This window comes from Pomacea canaliculata, linkage group LG2, assembly GCF_003073045.1.
Source record: "Pomacea canaliculata isolate SZHN2017 linkage group LG2, ASM307304v1, whole genome shotgun sequence".
Taxonomy (NCBI): Eukaryota; Metazoa; Mollusca; class Gastropoda; order Architaenioglossa; family Ampullariidae; genus Pomacea; species Pomacea canaliculata.
In genome coordinates, this window is record NC_037591.1 from 44741413 (window position 1) to 44759859 (window position 18447).

The 18447-nt window shown below is 47.4% G+C and overlaps 1 protein-coding gene across 1 annotated transcript; it reads right to left on the minus strand.

Annotated features, from left to right (window-relative positions):
- Positions 1-497: 497 nt before the first annotated feature.
- On the minus strand, positions 498-17126 carry LOC112556073 (tachykinin-like peptides receptor 99D). The gene is made up of 5 exons (XM_025224688.1): positions 17080-17126; positions 16119-16430; positions 15603-15753; positions 13726-13922; positions 498-9668 (listed from the first exon to the last, which is right to left on the minus strand). Exons 1-5 carry the CDS (start codon positions 17124-17126, stop codon positions 9407-9409), a joined length of 969 nt encoding a protein of 322 aa, XP_025080473.1. The 3' UTR covers positions 498-9406.
- Between the last annotated feature and the right edge of the window lie 1321 nt (positions 17127-18447).

An 18447-nucleotide genomic window follows, 5' to 3' on the forward strand; every position in this document is an offset into this window, starting at 1 on the left:
TTCTGCTGTTGATCCTTCTGTTCTTTGTCTGCTCTCTCTCGTTCTGGTCTCACACGCCGAGAGCACGCACCTTCACCAGCGTGAGCACGCGTTGTTGTTGTTGTTGTTGTTGTTGTTGTTGTTGTTGTTGTTGTTGTTGTTATTTAGCACGTTGTCTATACTGGCAATGCCAGTGATGATAACTTCTCGAGTTTTGTTTGACATCTGAAGAAAGGCAGCGCGTGCTACTTGACAGCTGCACTTACCAGTGAGTACCAATAGTTGGTCACTGTACTCGCCATTCAGGGCAGACAGTGCGGTATGTTTGTTTTTTTTTGTTTGTTTTTTTACTTGTTATTAATGACAATCAGTGTGTCACGGTCATCGTACTTGTCACTGAATACATGTCACTCTTGACAAATTCATGTTGTCATCAGCTTCTCTTTCATGTCATCTCACACCTTACTTTCTCTTTCTTTGCTCACGCTTGAATGTCTATGAAAAAAATAAATACTGCCTTTGACCACATTGAGACTTTATTGTGTGATGATAACAGTTAACACTTAAACACCGAAGACTACAGTTCAACAGTCACCAACCTTTGTTTGTTGGTGCTAGTGGGTCGACACAACAGTCTGTGGACATTGTGAGGACCCTTTGGGTTTGGATGAGGAGACAAAGACACACGTTGCACGATGGCGTTTGGATGTCTGCTGAAAGACATGACATGCACTTTTCTAAAGACAAGACGAATTATTTTCCAGCATGGCCTGTCATGTTCACAACAGGAAATCACGTGGCCGATGAAGGTCTTTGTTGTTGTTGTTGCCTATGGAAGCATGTGGTAGGATGGCGGCAAGGGCCGGTAAATCACACCAATTTATAACAGCGTCTCTCCCTTTGCTATGGTATCGGAGGAACAGAAAATAGAGCATCGTACAGGGCGACGCTTTAACACACAATCATCAAAGAAATCGGTGTATCTCACACAAGTACAATGGCAGCAGCCACACAAGTCCTACTGCGCATGTCTACAAAATTAACAACAGCAATGTATACATTGTGTACATATCTTCCACATTAACAAGTCTGTCATTTGTCAATCCCTTTCTCACTATTTGGTGGACAGCAGGTAGAGCTGCTTCCTCACAACTGACCATATTTGTTGCCACGTGACAGAATGGCTAGTAGCCAAAAGAAGCATCTTTCCTAAATAAGAATCGGGAATAATGAATAAGCCTGAAATTAATCGGACATTTGATAAAGTCACCGTTACAATATTTTGTGTTTTGTCTTCGCACGTGTGACATTGGCTCCAGGGAACTGACCCCCGTGGGTGGAGGGTTATATCTGGCCACCTACCTTAACAATGGCATGCAGGGGACGATATACAATCATTAACATAGTCACAGAAGTTGCTATATACAACAATCACAACATCGACTACAGTCAACGTAAGGACAGACAACTCACGAGTCCCCACACCTGCTCGTCCCCGTCCGAAAGACTTAGACACCGTTGTGAATAAAGGTAAAGAAAAGAAAGTATTAAAGAACATTTATATTACATGAAATGTTTAAACATTTACATTGCCTCCCTTGAGGGTGTCCCTGTACCATCCGCTCTTCGTTCTTCCATAAATACAGTGCTCTCCCTTGATCCACACACTACACAGTCACGTTCTGAAACATGTCCAGCGAAATTTCGCGAAGCCACGTGATCATCTACTTACAACCCCGTGAAAACACGTGAAACCATGTTGTGTTATCGAGTGACGTGTCTCAGTCTTACCTCGTGAGATCTGACTGTCAGTTGTGAGGTGGTGGTGATGGTGGTGGTGGTGGTGATGGTGGTGGTGGTGGTGGTGGGGGCGGAGAGGATGTCATCAAAACGCTGCTGACCAAGATCTGGCGAAGGTGCACTGCTGAGAAAAACTCAGTGCTCAGTGCAAAGAAGAACTCAGAGCTCAGTGTTGAGAAGACTCAGAGCTAAGAACTCGGTGACAAAAGTCGAACGAACTGGAGAATGCTGGCGTGACAACAGGTAGTGTTCCAGACAGTGATACAGTCTACATATAGCTTCTGGTTGCTTCCATATGGAATTCGTCAGACACTCATTCTCCTCTGTGGAACAGCAAACAGAGTCCACGTGTCACTCCCGCACTGCAGGACTGGAACTACGAGGGATGTGTACAGTCTGCACTTGGAAGCAGCCCTGATGGCGCTGCTATGCCAGATCCTGTCTAGCCTGGACATTGCCGCAGTCGTTGTTGAATCCTGATGCGGACATCTGTCGAGGAGCAGCCAGCTCTGGAGAAAGGGGGGCCATAAGGTTGTTCGCTTCCTCGCCTGGATTATTATGGGTCTCCCACCAATGGAAATAGAGATTTGAAGGTCTTTCGCCGGACGTGGTCCAGAATATTCCAAAGTGGAGCTGGCCAGTCTACTAACACTATCTCACCAATGCCTGAGACGTTTAGTGTCCAATGGGTCCGCTGCAAAACCTATGACAGTTCTCTAGCATCGTCACACATGTGAGTAAATTTGTTTGCTTTTAAGGGTGACTCAAATCGGACTGTCAGCATGAGTCGCCAGTCGTGTGATAGACACAACAGTCTATGTGATCCGTTCGCAGCTCAAAATTTTGCTCAGACATGATTCAGAACGTCATTATCAACCTTTTTCCTATTAAATCGCCCTGCCCTCACATTTGTAAACATCCACACAAAAAAGGAGTGCCATTGAAAGCGACCTCTCAACCAAAACTACCCACAGCAACCACCGAGGCCACACCCCGGCCAACCACAGCGACCACAGCGACCACCTTGCAGACAATTTATGCGATCGTGAAGGCTAATTTCTCACGACTACTTGTCTGGATGACCAGAGTGGTAAAACACAGTGGGTGCTTTCTGCCCTGATCGTGGTTCGCACCTGTGTTCTGATGACGTGGCACCGGCCTGACGGTTTTGTTAAACACTTGAAGGTTTGCTCGACTGTTTCTGAAGTTTCTGACCTGCTAGGGCCACCTTACATATGATATACGGGACTCGCTTGTTGACACAGGTCGAGTCTGGCCTGGGATGTAAACACGAGGTCAAGTCGCCCGTTTCCTACTTGTGTGAGATTTTCATGTCCCACGTCCATACCCACTACATGACAGTACAGTGATGGGCCGGCCACAAGTAAACAACACTTTCTTAAAGTATCTGACAAAAGCAGTGCAATCTTATCAATTAAAAAAGTCAGATGTCTAAAGTTTGTCTCTCGCGATATCGTGGAGGACACGAAGAACCACGCACAGATGCACATGACAAGTTGTTTACAGTCTGCAGCAAAGTGCAGGGTCCTGGCCATGGACCACCAGACACTACTGCTGGACACAGGGGATCAAACACTGACTCCTACACTGACGTGTACAACATCTTTGGAACCAAACTTTGTCTTTATACAATGCTGCTGACTGAAAGGCAAGGCTATGTACAATTGTTTATTCTATTTTGTATATTTTTAATATTGTTATTATTACACATACTTTGTAGATGTCATGACAATGATTAAAAAGGAGCAATGTAATTTATGAACCAAGAATCTTGGGGACTATGTCGATGATTTGTTATGACAATAAATGATTACACAAATCATAAATTAATACTAACATCAACACGACACTTGCACTTTTACAGGCTTGACTGTGTTTTCCAGCTTTGACATATTTCCTAGTAAGTCCTAACAAGGACGCATGGTACACCTCTGAAGTGATGTATTCAAGTGTGAAGCACCATGTTTCCTTACTAGAACATTTTAGCACTTGATGAATGTCAAAGGTATTGAGGTATGTACAGGTGCTCACAGAAAAGTGTGTAGCAAAGGAACACTCTTGGTTTAGACAAAGGTAGACCTAGGTAGACAACGCCAGACAAAGGTAAAGCTATGTAGACATGGTCCATAGTACAATCAATGCCAGACTTGGGTGGATTTTACACTTTTAGAACACGAAATGGCGATGTTTACATAATTTACAGAAGTGTGGTTCTTGCTTTCACTGGTGACAGCAAGAATTTGCCGTGAAACTTTGTGCAGGTGTTTGTCGGGTGGCTTACACATCAACCTTCTCCAGACCGACATCATGTAAAGTCATGTGACGAGTGAGGACGGACGGCGGTGACGAAGGCAGAAACAGAACATCTGCTTGAGCGGAAATAAAGACTTTAAAAATAAAATTAGAATTAAATGAAACGAATTAAAACTAGATAAGAGGACAAAAATGCGCAATACATCACTTAATTCCGTTTTTCCGATACTCTAAAGAAGCTGAAGATTACTCTTAAGAAAAAGCAAGAAAATTATAACAGCTAAAGACTAAGCAAAAAACAAAACAAAGGAGACGGTGTGAGGACACGTGACACGTGACCAGTGACCACCAGCTACACAAGAGACGAAGTCAAGTGGAGTGAAGCCAGTCGTCACCAAGAAGCAGGTTGTCTCCACTATAAACTACAAAAACCTGCACAACGCATTCCATTGACAGTCAGCTGTTCGAAAGGCATTTAGAGTAAGTAATAAACAAAACAAATTATTAAACAAATCACAGAAAACACAAGCGATGGGATCAATCAGCCGTAGTGAGGTCAAAGGTCGTCAGTGTACAGGGCCACCACTGGGCGGGGGACATGCGGGAGTCTGTGTTGTTACACTCTCCAAATCATTTGAATTGTGGTTGTGGAGGTGAATACAAACACCCTACACACACTACATTTACTTACTGTATTCTCGGCACTATTTCCGTCAGGACATCGGATAAGTTAGAATTATTTCTTGTGCTGTTTATAAAATATATGACAACAGATCACTACGCACTGATGTGTGACAATGGACTACTGTCAACAGAACATTTTATTTCTCACAATTCATTATCTTCACGAGCTAGTGTGGATGGTTTAGTGCTGTGGTAAGGGAGGATAACTTGTACTCTAGCGACAACAAGGAGTCACCTCCCTTCTACAGTTTCTCTCTCTTCCTCACATCAACACTTTGCTGCTGAATCCAAGGATTTTCCTTGTGGACGAAAGTACAGGGATGTGAACTACGTATAGACACAGCCAGCAACAGGCAACCAAGCTGTCAACCGCGACAAAAGAAGTGTAGGCAGCTGGACTACAGGGCCAGACAGTCGTCACAGCAGTGACACACTGACACATTCATTCATGACACACTGACACAGGAACACCTATTGATGTTGTATCAGTAACAGCAAATATTACACACCAAGGTGACCAAGCAGACTGACAGGAAGACATTTGTCACACTAGCATAATAGGGAAACTCACTCGCACACCTTAGACTTCAGTATTTCAAAGACTGCAGGCACCAGACACCTGACCTCACGTTTCCCTTGACTAAATAATTGTAACAACATTCAACCTAAATACTTGTATTCTGTCAAATGCTCAGTTAGCACGATTCCCAACATCCATGGATTTAGTCCATGGATTGAGAGGTTTACTTCTGTCTGTCTGCAACCTTTCCATGACGTCAGCTCGTGACTCCAACTCTATTTATAGATTGTAGTGTAGGCTGTCACAAAGTGTCAGACACTCACAGGATGTCAGTCATCACATGTCAGACGTCAGACCTTGTAATCAGAGCGAGGTCAGCAGCGTGAAGCACGTGACATAGCGAGACGCGTGACGTAACATGACCACGTGAACAAGACAGACGAGACGCATGCGCTGTGAAGCACCACGTTGCACTCAGTATTTACTTGGTTAGTTTAAGGACGATGTTGACTAAGTCAGCCGTTGACAGGGAAACTTCACAAAGGTATTCTGTCCGACAGAAAGTTCGCGAAGGACAACCCCCCCCCCCCCAAAAAAAAAAAAGCAAAACAAAAACAAACAAATAAACAAATCAAATAAAAAACAAAACACAAAACAAACAAAGGCCCGCGACGTTCCCGAAACGTGGCCATTAGTTACTGTCCACTGTCCACTGCTGTCCACTGTGCTGTCCACTGTCCACTGCTGTCCACCGTCAACTGCTGTCCACTACACTGTCCACTGTGCTGTCTACTGTCCACTGTGCTGCGTCATTAAACTGCTGATGAAGACATTTTGACTGAATCACGATCATGCTCCATGAAAGCTTTAACAGCAAAAGACAAGAGAAACATCGGACCTTTAGCAGGATGGACAACAAGAGTGAATGAAAGAAGGTGCGCATCACAGCCCACCATTTTGGCTTATGTGAATGATTGTTTCTGCGCTGACTGTCAGAAGGTGGACCACTCCTCCGACATCATAAAGGTTGATAGCAAAAACTGTAACAACTGTCTTAAACACGCCGACCTCTCTACAGCCATCGCTCATTGATTCCATTGATAACTATTGAACGTCACCATGACGTCACCACAAACGTCACTATGACGTAACCATGACGTCACTCGAACGTCACTATGACACCACAAACGTCACTATGACGTCACCACACACGTCACTATGACGTCACCACAAACGTCACTATGACGTAACCATGACGTCACTCGAACGTCACTATGACGTCATCACAAACGTCACTATGACGTCACACACGTCGCTATGACGTCACCACAAAACGTCGCTATGACGTCACCACACAACGTCACTATGACGTCATACACGTCACTATGACGTCACCACAAACGTCACTATGACGTCACCGTGACGTCACTCGAACGTCACCATGACGTCACCACAAACGTCACTATGACGTCACTCGAACGTCACCATGACGTCACCGTAACGTCACCAGCCTACCCCACATATCACAGTCACTTCACTGTCATCGCTGTCATTACCATCACCTTACACCATAATCACCACAAAGACCAGATGACAGTGCGTCTTTACACACGAGAGACAGAGAGAGAAAAGAGAGAAACAAAGAAAGAGAGACGCATTACTTGTGAGCTGTTCGTCCTTCTGCTTGTTCGTCGTCGGATGAATTTCGTGCCACGTGAAAACAAAAGTGGAAATTGTAGCTCCACAGAATTGGTAAGGTGGGTGTGTGGGTGAGTGGGTGAGCTGGGGCATGAGTGAGTGAGGTGATGAGTGGATGAGTGGATAGGTGGGTGAGGAAGTGTGACCCTCACCTATGGCGGCCTGGTCTTGGATAACTCCAACACAAAATAAAACAAAACGTTCTGACTTGTTGGGAAGCAAAGATGGAGGTTTCTCACAGAGGTAAATACACGCCGCGGTGACATCAAGAGGGTGGGGAGTCACGTGATGCCTAAGTGGCTTCAACCTGTGCAGCAATATCACAGTGTCACTGTGGGGTCACTGGGGTCACTGAATATCACTGAGCATCAAGCGTTTCTGCATACAGCTTTCAAATATATCACTATAACTGTTTTCTCTTTCTCTCTCTCTCTTACGCCTCTCTGATTGTCCTTTTCTTTCTCTCTCTCATGCACGGAGGCTGTATGCAAGCACATCATCACTGTTGACATGGTACCTGCCATCTGTCTACAATCCTGTCTACACGCCAGCACTGTCAGCGTCTACACACTATCGTCTACTGGCTGTACAGCTTTCTGTCTACTCACCATCAGTCTACACACTTCATTCATTCTGTCTGCACACCACTCTGTGGACAAGTCTGCCTGAGGACGATTCAAAGAAAAACCCGTACGGGGTTTGGGTGGGAATGAGCTGTGTGTGTGCGTCCTCTTCTCGTCTGTTATTTCCACTGCTCATGGCTGCCTGTGAACGAGTGGCTGGAGAGTTCTGTGGAGAACTGCACTCACAAGTCAAGGGGGACCTCTCCTCCAGGTCCTTTCCCCCATTTGTTTGGTCATAAAACGTTCGCAAGCCGTCGGAAAATATCCACATTTTCTCTGGAGTAGGCAGCTTCACAACAAGGCTGAGCTCATTTGCAATCGTGCCGAGGGGAAGGAACATGGGAGGCAAGTAGCAGTCCCCCCTCCTCCCACAACACACTCACACCATGTACGTGGCTGGCAGGCGGTGGGTGGCGTAGGAAGGATCTTAGGGTGCGGCTGATGTCATTAAAAGCTTTGCCCCATTAGCACTCATCTCACTGGGTTTGAAACCATTGTTTTCTGTAGAGAATAATGGATGTAGGGTGGAGATGACAGACAACTATGATGGTGATGACAGCAACGACGACCAAGATGACGAGACAAGCAATGTGATGTGTGGCACTACCGCGGGGCCCAAGCAACAGCAGCACCAGGTGTCCGGCCTCTGACTACAGAAACATGCAGTGGTTGTCAGCACCACACCCGGCTGTACCTATTGACCCCAAATGTCAGTCGATGATCACCAAACTCCTCATCAGCATCCAGGTGACCTTTCTCACCACCAAAGTTCTCTTCTCACAGACGACGGCGGGCAGCGAGTCTGAGAGTCAGGAATGTCTGTTGAGTGATGTGGACGCCGCTGCTCTTTGTACGACCTTCTCTTGAAAAACTATTCAACATCCGGGGATTTTCTGGCAAAACAGTTGTTTGCTTGATGTGAATACGAGACGTGTTGCTACCATTCCAGTTGTTTCTTTGATGTGAAGACAAGAGAAGTGTTGTTACCATCCCAAGATTTTTGTTCCACGTTTCTTCTGGTTCCTGAGGAGGCTCAGCAGGTCCTGCAGGCCCCACGTGTGTCCAGCCAACCAAAAGGGCCGAACTGGCATACAGACTGGCAGACGGACTGGCAGACACACTGGCAGACGGACTGGCAGACAGACCGGCAGACGGATTAGCAGATGAACTGGCATGCGAGGGAAGCCACTAGTCTGCAGAACGAAAGCCCGCATCACGAAGAATTGTGGAAATGCAGCCTGCGGACACCTGTTGAAGGTATTCCTGGCACACCTAACACACCTGGCGAGACGGTACCTGCAGCATGGTCAGGAACTCACGTCAACGACCCGGTGACCTTCCAGGGCGCGCGTGCCGCTCGCTAGTAGTCGCCCGCCCGCGGCCTTTGTCGCTGATCTTCTGAGAATCTCCGGCATCGAGCCAGAGGAGGAAAAGCCAGAGTTCTGGCGGATGTCAGTGAAAACAACCGGAGACGATAAAAGTCTGCTTCTGGCGGTGTCTGTGGTTGCCTCCCTGTCAAACACCTCAACACCTGAGTCCTCGCCTGATGTTCGGCTGATGCTTTCTCAGGGACGGTGGACAGCCATAGGACCTTTGTGACCTCTCGCTCTCTTGTCACGTGATGTCTGTCAGCTGTTGTCTTTGTCATGTGGTCTGTCAGCTCTTGTCACCGTCACGTGGTCTGTCAGCTGTTCTGACAGTTACACTTGAAGTTGTTGTCTATGAGTTGTTGTTGTTGTTGTTACACTCTCCTTGTCAGTTGTTGTCGCTGCATCAGTTGTTACGGAGGTCAACCCTCGGCGGGTGTGCAGGTCGCAGGGCGCCGCGTCTAGTCCTCGAAGCTGTCGGCGTCGCGGAGCTTGGTGTGGATAGGGTGCATGCGGTAGGTGCTGGCGTTGGGCGTGGAGTTGGTGTCGTCCACGCTCTCCATGGTGGTGTGCATGAGAGAACCGTTGCGGTCCGTCTTCCCGGAAGCCGTCATGCTCATGCGCGTGGAGTAGAAGCCTCGCTCCTGGCAAGACATGCGCAGTGTGCGGCGGCAAGGGCGACAAGGGCAGTAGCGGAAGAACTGCAGGAAGCCCTGGCGGAACCTGCGCACAACCCACAGATCACACAGTTTAGAACACAGTTCACAGAGCACACAGCTCTGAGGCAGGTAACCATAGAAACAGACTGTGTTAGTCCCTAGCCCTATAGTCGTGACTGACACAAACACACGCAATCATAGAAATCAATGTACACACGTGACATACCCTACACAGTGACACACTAACAAATATCCGTGTCACATGACACAGGCAATTACAGACAGAGCCGTTATGTAAGAAGTCACGTGACTAGATGGAGCCACTGCTTTCTCAAGGATGTCTGTGTCACACACTGCTCCACAGTGTGTCGTGGCCTCACACATCCACTGTGGGTACTACCTTCAGTAACCTACCATCATCGATAACAAACGTTGCTAGAAGAATGATGATGTTCAAAGGTTTGTCAACCCTCACCTCTACCAACACCGAACGACACCATTTCTGTACAGATGCTAATTTCCTCCACTAGTTCTGGTTGTTGAACACACTCCGTGCTCGGTGCCACAAGTGTTTACCCAGTGGACAGAGCCAGACTTTGTGTTCACTGACTTACTTTGTAAAGCTTTGCTGAGGATATCGCAATGTTGTGACTGGGACACTAGTGACAGTCATCACGATAATGACACGAAGAACAGTGTTTGTATCAGTCATCAGCCCCTTGACTGGTACCCGTCGTTGGGCGAGGAGGACATGAAGAGAGGCGGCAGGTGACAGGCCGCCATCTTGTCGACTGTGGGCGACAGTCAGCAGGTGGTCAGCAGGTGCTGTACACGACGACCTGTCCAGTCGCTGACCGTGAGCCAGTTCTTCCTCTCACCACCGCGGCGTCCACTTACCTCCAGGGTGTCTTGAAGGACAGTCTTCCACAGGGTGTCGCGCCCTGTCACGTGACCACACAACACCTGCTTTTTGACTGTAGCAGGTAGTGGTTGCTGGTGTCCTGTGACTATGGCAACCGTGCTTCGTACAAAGCCATTGGTCTCAGGTTCCCGAGTGTTTGTCTGTCTGTTTGTCTGTCTGTCTACTCAGCCTCTAGCCGCGTCCTTGCTTCAGTGCAAACATACCCGACACACAGCAGTGGGTACACAAATATCAGATAATACAAGCCATACAAATCACTGGCTTACACAAATCTTAATCCGCTCAGAAAAGATTAAAATCAATATTCACATTTCCCGCAATGTTCAAATATTGATTTATTGACTGTAGCTCTTCTCTTTCCGAATGAAAGAAGAGAAAACAAGAGATATATTGTCATTTCTTTTCTGTCAATCTCCTTCTGGGCTTCCGGCCGTTTGTCTGCGTACATGGCGATGTTGTGTAGGCAGATAAGTAGGCAGATAAGTAGGCAGATAAGTAGGCAGATAAGTAGGCAGATTAGCCGATTTTCCTCGGCCTGCTGGAAATGCTTTGTAATCAGCTTTCACCTGAGCTTTAGCAACAAACACTTCAGCGCAGGACGCTGTCAGGTGCAAGTCAAACAACGAGCTTTCTTGGAGAAAACTTGGCACCGCGCGGGGTCACAGCACCTCGCTTACAGCACAGTCTTGTGACAGTCACGTGTTCAGGTACAGTCTTGTGACAGTCACGTGTTCAGGTACAGTCTTGTGACAGTCACGTGTTCAGGTACAGTCTTGTGACAGTCACGTGGTCACGTACAGTCTTGTTACAGTCACGTGGTCACGTACAATAGTACAGACATGGTGCACCGTATTCCTTGCACTCAACAGTACACAAAATGTTCACAGCGCCTCCAGTATGCAGTGGTACATTCACAGTTCCTCCAGTGTACACGTGTACAGCTGAAAACAGTGGTACCTGTCTGTGGCCCAGGGCGCACTGGTCAGATAGCCGGGTAACTCAGCGAAACTCTCCATGTGCACCCAGCCGTCGGGTAAGGGTACTTGACTCCACACAGGGATGAGGGAGGTGAAGTAGCCAGAGAGATGACCTCACACGAACTCGCCTCAAGATGATGGCAGCGTCTCACACCTCTCCCCCGCCACGACCAAAAGGTTAAGAGCGACCTTTGCCCTCACCTTAAGGCATCGCCGTCAGTGGGAGGAAGCGCGTGAGCTCTGCTCTTCCCCCGCGCAATGTGAGATTAGTTGGCGGGTGTGCATGTCGCACGCGATTGTATACAGTAGTGCAAACTGTCTTTTGTGTATATAGTGCTGACGGCCTGCGTATAGTGCTGACGGCCTGTGTATAGTCCTGACGGCCTGCGTATAGTGCTGACGGCCTGTGTATAGTGCTGAGGCTTGTGTATAGCGCTGACGGCTGTGTATAGTGCTGACGGCCTGTGTATAGTGTTGTATAGTGTCGGAGGACTCAGCCCTCTCTCTCTCGGTGACGTGTCCTCCGTCTGCCTTGCAGTGCACGTCACCTGTCTCAGCGACGTGAATGACAAATGACAAACATTTCTTGACGAGGCTAACAGAAAACCCAGCCTGCGCCTTTTTACACGCAGCCCTGGGTGTAAGTAGAGGAAATAAAAGAAACCTTCATTAATTACTTTAGAAAGGCAGGAACATGATAGAGAGAAATGACGATATGGACAAACATTGGGTTGTTATCCGATGACAGTTTATTTTCATTTTGGTTTTGGCAAAGAGCACGAGCAGCACGTGAACACGTTTGTTTTGTCGGCGAGTAACAGACATTGAGCTGGGGGGCACGCCTCTGTAGGCAATCAAAGGGCTTGGGAAAGGTGTTGTAGGTGTTGTAGGTGTTGCAGATGTGGCAGGTGTTGTAGGTGTTGTAAGTGTTGTAAGTGTTGCAGGTGTTGTAGGTGTTGCAGGTGTTGTAGGTGTTGTAGGTGTTGTAGGTGTTTCAGATGTGGCAGGTGTTGTAGATGTTGTAGGTGTTGTAAGTGTTGTAGGTGTTTTCAGTGTTGTAGGTGTTGTAGGTGTTGCAGATGTGGCAGGTGTTGTAGATGTTGTAGATGTTGTAGGTGTTGTAGGTGTCCCACTTTGAACCTGTACAGACTGGATCCGTTGTTTGGAGATGGGAGGACGGTTGTGCCACAGCACACTGGCAGAATATTTCAGCTCGTCTTGCAGAGCTCGATGCTCAGTGTGGGAATACTGACCTCGAGAGACCTCGTAGTCTTGTGGTGGAGAAGATAGTAAAAGTCTCGCGGGCATCTGACCAGTTAGTATTTAAAGATAAGCATCATTTTGCTAAACTTTAGTCTGGTTAGCAGTGGTAGGACTGCTAGAGACAGGAAATTACCAGGCTGTGTTTTTGGTGTGAGTACCACCGACATGACAACCCTTCTTTGACTGGCGACAAGAATCTCATTTTGAAAACGATTGGCTCAGCGGGGAAAGGATGGAGGGCGGACCCAAGATTGATATGAGCCTGGTGCCAGGGTCGCCAGTCAAACATTAGTCTCCAGCAGCGGCCTGCACCTTGTTTGCACCTTTCATCCAGTCAGCGCCCACAACAGTCAAGTGCTCCGAGTGCTCTAGCGTGTTTTCGTGGCCTTTGACCTCCCAGGCGCTGCCAGCCTGATGCCTGGCGCTGGGAAGTCATGCGCACTGAGCGCCAGCCTCACTTTCCGCTCCTGAGGGAGGAGGTGTGACAACCCTCCCTTCTCCAGAGATGATGGCAGTCACTGGTCGCTACAAGCTCAGTGCTCTTCCCTACCAAAGCCTCCCCACTCGTCCCTCTCTGTCCCTCCCTCTAGCGCCCTCGCCACCACCTCCCTCCCTTCCACCTCCTCTGTTGAAATTCTTCTTATTTCAAGAATTTTAAATGGAAGAGAAGAAAAGGTGCTTGAAATAAAGATAAATATTACACAAACATGTAGAATACGTGAGAAATGTGAAGGTGAGAACTAACAGGTTGAGGATGGTGATGTCTCCCAGTGAGGACTGGCATGGAGGATGCTGCAACATCCAGAGACCGGGCATGGCGCTTGTACATGACAGATGTAGGGTGGGGACAGTGGTAGTGAACATGTTCACTTTATCAAGCAGGGTGCTGTAGTGAACATGGACTGTTGATGGCGTGTATACACAGCAAGTGGAGATACACAGGCAGACGACCTACTCACCTGGCGTTCATGAGGCAGTAGATGATGGGGTTGTACATGGAGTTGGACATCGCCAGCCAGTAGATGAGGATGTAGGCCTGCTGGATGTATGGAAGGCTCCGGATGCTTTCTTGAATCTGGATGATGATGAAGTAAGAGTGGTAGGGCAGCCAGCACAGCCCGAAAATGACGACCAGGGCGATCATCATCTTCACCACCTGCAACAGGGAGCAGCATGGCGCTGTAGACTTACTATTGTTGCTACGGCAACAGAAATGGCGACTACAGACGTGTTGCGCTCTGCCAGATGGCGTTGTTGCAGCTGTTGCAGCAGGACGAAGAGCACGACACATGAAGTGTAAACAAAGAATAATGTCTGACAGTATCAACATTTGCATGTGACAGCAACTTCAGGACACGTGCAGCAGACAACCTGTTGTCTTACTACAACATATCAAGTAGTCTCCCTTTACAGGAAGTAACAGCACAGACTGCACAACCACGAGCAGCATCCACGGGGACTGCAAGGAGTTGATGGCGAAGACCTGAGACTTGAAGCTTGAGACCTGGCACGAGACCTGAGACCCGAGACTTAAGGTCTGAGACTTGAGACGAGACCAGACGAGACCTGAGGCTGTGGTCTCTTGTTCGGTCTTCAATAATATTCTTTTCCCCCCTCTTTCCATTTTGTTTCCTACATTTTTAGTTTCTTCTCTTATTTCTTCACCGATTTTCCCTTTGTCTCTCAGTCTGCTTGCCCGCACACCTGCCCATCACCTAAGTAATCTGTGTATTTCTGTCGCAGGCTATTTTGTGAGGAGACAGAGACAGACTCACTCTGTGTGACATTCATTGGCAACACACGGATCGTGTTCTCCGGAAGTCGTGTTCTTTGTAAGTAAAAGATTGCTGCATTCCTAACGAAAACAATGGACGGTCGGGAGGGTCAATGGTGTTGAAGACAAGACCACGGAGCGGGTACACGACAGGTGACAGCCACTAGAACGGGTGGAGGAAACTCTGAGAGACAGAGAGGGGAGGAGGAGGTAGGGGAAGTAGGACAGCGATTGACAAAGGGAGAGAAGAAGGAGGACAGGGTGAGCTGGAAGTTCAATTACTTCTCTTTCCTCGTGTTTGTCTGATCGTCCCTTGCTCATGTTTGTCTGGTTGTTCCTGTGCTCTTTCAATCGTTTAATGCGCACTGACGTCACTTCCTGAAGTTTCCTATTGGCTTTTTGTTCCTGCAGTTTACCAACGAACCCACGAACTCTGAGCAGTGTGATGCACTGTGCTCACTCACACTGCTTATGTAGGCAGGAGCTCGAGCTCATCTTAAACTTTGTTTTTAAATTAAAAATAACCTGAGATGTGTAATTAGCGCTTAGGCCAGTCTAATGCTCCATTTCACGCTTGAGTGCTCGTCACAAGCTCAGTCAGACGAAAAATCGACAGAAAGGGTGAAACCAACACAAAAGCAAAGAAGATGAAAGACGGTTACAGTGACACGAGAAATATGGATGATTGCAGACATCAACACAAACAATATGGATGACTACACACACACACATACACAAGGAAGATGGATGGCTAGAAAGGAAAGTGTAAGATGACAGGTACACGAGAAGATGAAAGCTTTTCACTGTTCCACAATGCGAGCATCTTCACCTGGTTTTCATGTCTGGGTTGTTCTTCTGTGTTCTAGGAGGCGTGGCCTTGGCTTGATTTCTTGGTTTTGAGTTTTATTTTCAAGAGGGAATCAATGTTCCCCCCTATGTCAGGCTCTAGCCAGGTGTGAGGACTGTTGGCACGAGAAGTGAAGCCAAGCAAGAGAGGAGAAGTGCAAAGAGAAGGCTTGACACCACAAGGATGGAGAGACGGTAGCTGCGGCAGTTGTTTACCTTTCGCTTGCTGCGGATTCTCTCCACCTGCATGGGCAGCGCCTCGCCTATGGCCTTGCTGTCCCACAGCTTCCACGCGATGCGCGAGTAGGTCACGGCCAGGGTCACGATGGGCAGGAAGTAGTTGAGGATCATGAGAATGGTACTGTAGCTGTAGACATGCCCAGTGAGCAGCCAATAATAATAATAATAATAATAATAATAATAATAATAGCAATAATAGCAATAATAGCAATAATAGCAATAATAGCAATAATAATAATAATAATGTGTAAAGCGCGTACTCACACACCTAAGGAGCATGCCCCTGGCACTTAAGAACGAGAGGGAATTATGGACACCATACGAGGGACAGGAACACAAACAACGTATGAACTATAAAAAAAAACAAAAAACAACCGTACTAAAGGAAGAATAAAATCTTAATAGACCTTCCTACACTCTGACTGCTGGCAGGTGTGACAGGTGTGACAGATGTGACAGGTGTCATCAGGTTGGCATTGCTGCCCTACTCACATCAGGTCCTGCTCGCTCTTCAGGGTCTTCTCCATGTCCGGCCAGTGCAGGTAGCACAGGGTGCGGCCACTCTTGAAGGTGAAGGTGCGAGCGTAGATGAGGTTGGGCAGCGACAGCAGCACCGACGCCAGCCAGATGGCCACGATGAAGGTCAGCACCACCCGACCCGTCACCCGCGGCCTCAGCGGGTGGATGATGGCGATGTACCTGCAAAGTGTGGTGATGATCAAGTGAGTGTTGCCACAACTAGTCACAACACCAGCACCACACACCGTTGACAAATGTTTCCAGACAATTCTCTCAGCATAGTGTCTGTTAAAGTGCAAAGTTCATGTCCAAGTCCACAGTCATGTCCTCCCCATGGCGACAGTCAGTCTACGTGTTCTTTAGTCTGTAAGACAACCCCAAGGTTTCCATCGTTTTTTTTAAGAAAACAAACACGTTGCATACATTCTTTTCTTTTCAAATGTTCGTGTTCTCCAAAGATCCTAAGATGTTTTCAACTATGTGATGCTGCTCCCCACTGGCATGAAGCTAGCAGACAGATGTGTAGGAGGAAATTGGTTTTGTGTGGAATGTTTTATGAAGATGCCAGTCACAATCCTTCTCTCTCTCTGTCCTCATCTTCATATTTCCTTCCTGCCGTTTATGTTTGGGGATGAATTATGATGAACTAGTCGGACCCTTTTCACAGATGATTATATTGTGGTGGGTGGACTGCCTGTAGGGTTGGTCTGTTGATGGTTGATGGCATCAGATGTGTGAGTAGGATGATGATGATGATGATGATGATGATGATGATGATGATGATGAGCTGGTGGCAGGCGCGGCCACGTACAGCTGTATACTGATGACTACTCATGTTGTAGCACAGCACTCGGGTGGATGAGCAAGCTCCTCATCCACTCCACGACACTTAGATAACACAGAAGTCCGCCATTTTCACCGACATCTTGACTACATTTGCCCAGAAGCAGGCAGCAGCTGTTCATCACAGCCACATGCCATGACACATCAGGGTGGGAGTCAAGTGCGTGCGCAGGTGTGTGTGTGTGTGAATGATGGGAGGAGCATTAAAATACCTTCATACAATCAAAAGAACTTTTTTTTGGAGAATTAACTACGATGCAGATGAAAGAAGTATTTTGAGGAACCCTGACCTCAAGGCAAAGTACAGGTGGTGAAAACTCACGTGGGGAATATTAAATAAATATAGCTTCTGGTTTCTCCCTTTGGACTAGGTTTGCCGACAGACTGGCATCTTCAGGTAAAAAAAAGTAAAACTTTGGCAGTTGCTTGATTTCCTGTCTTTGCCTGTCTGTCTTTCTGTGTGTCTGGTTGTCTGTCTTTCTGTGTGTCTGGTTGTCTGTCTTTCTGTGTGTCTGGTTGTCTGTCTTTTTGTGTGTCTGGTTGTCTGTCTTTCTGTGTGTCTGGTTGTCTGTCTTTCTGTGTGTCTGGTTGTCTGTCTTTCTGTGTGTCTGGCTGTCTGCTTGCCACTTCTATCAATTTAGTGACTCCCTCCCACAGCACCACAAGCTCTCTCAAGAAATCTGGTACTGCTACCCTGGTGGCAATTTCCTGCCAAAAGTCTGGAGGCTGTTGGCATGGGAGAGCTCAGGACATGCGAGACTCACGTGAGTGCCGAGACTGAGTGATGCGAGTGATGTTCCCGACTTTGAAAGCTGCTGGGAATTGTAAGTGCACTTCGACCGGTGAGAACCTCCATCCCTCCATTAGTGCGGAGGCTTGTGTGCGAAACACGCTTCTTTTTTGCCCACGAAAATAGACAAGATGGAGAGAGAAGAAGCTGACACTGATGTGTCAAGGGTTGTTGTGTTGTTGACTGTTGTTGTTTGTTGTTGTGTTGACTGTTGTCTCACAGAAACACAACGTGAAAATGACAATCCCAGTGGTGCACACCCCTACCCACTACCCGCGACCCACACAGCCAGAGTTGTTTCCACCCTAATGGCTTCTCATCAAAACGCTTTCTTCCTTTTGAAGTTGACAAAATAAAACAATGTTTGTTTTGTTGTTTTTCACTGGCGCGTAGTAAATCAATAGTGTCCTGAGCCGAGAGACAGAGATTGAGCTGCGAGACAGAGATTGAGCTGAGAGACAGATTGAGCTGAGAGACAGAGACTGAGCTGAGAGACAGAGACTGTTTGAGCTGAGAGACAGGCTGAGTGAGCTGAGAAAAATAAATGATGAGCAGAGAGAGAGAGAATAACAGTGACAGTGAGCACAAAGAAAGAGAGACAGGGAGAGTCAGGGTTAACAATAGGGTGAGAGACAGGAAGCACAAGGGGAGACAAGATATAAAGACAGA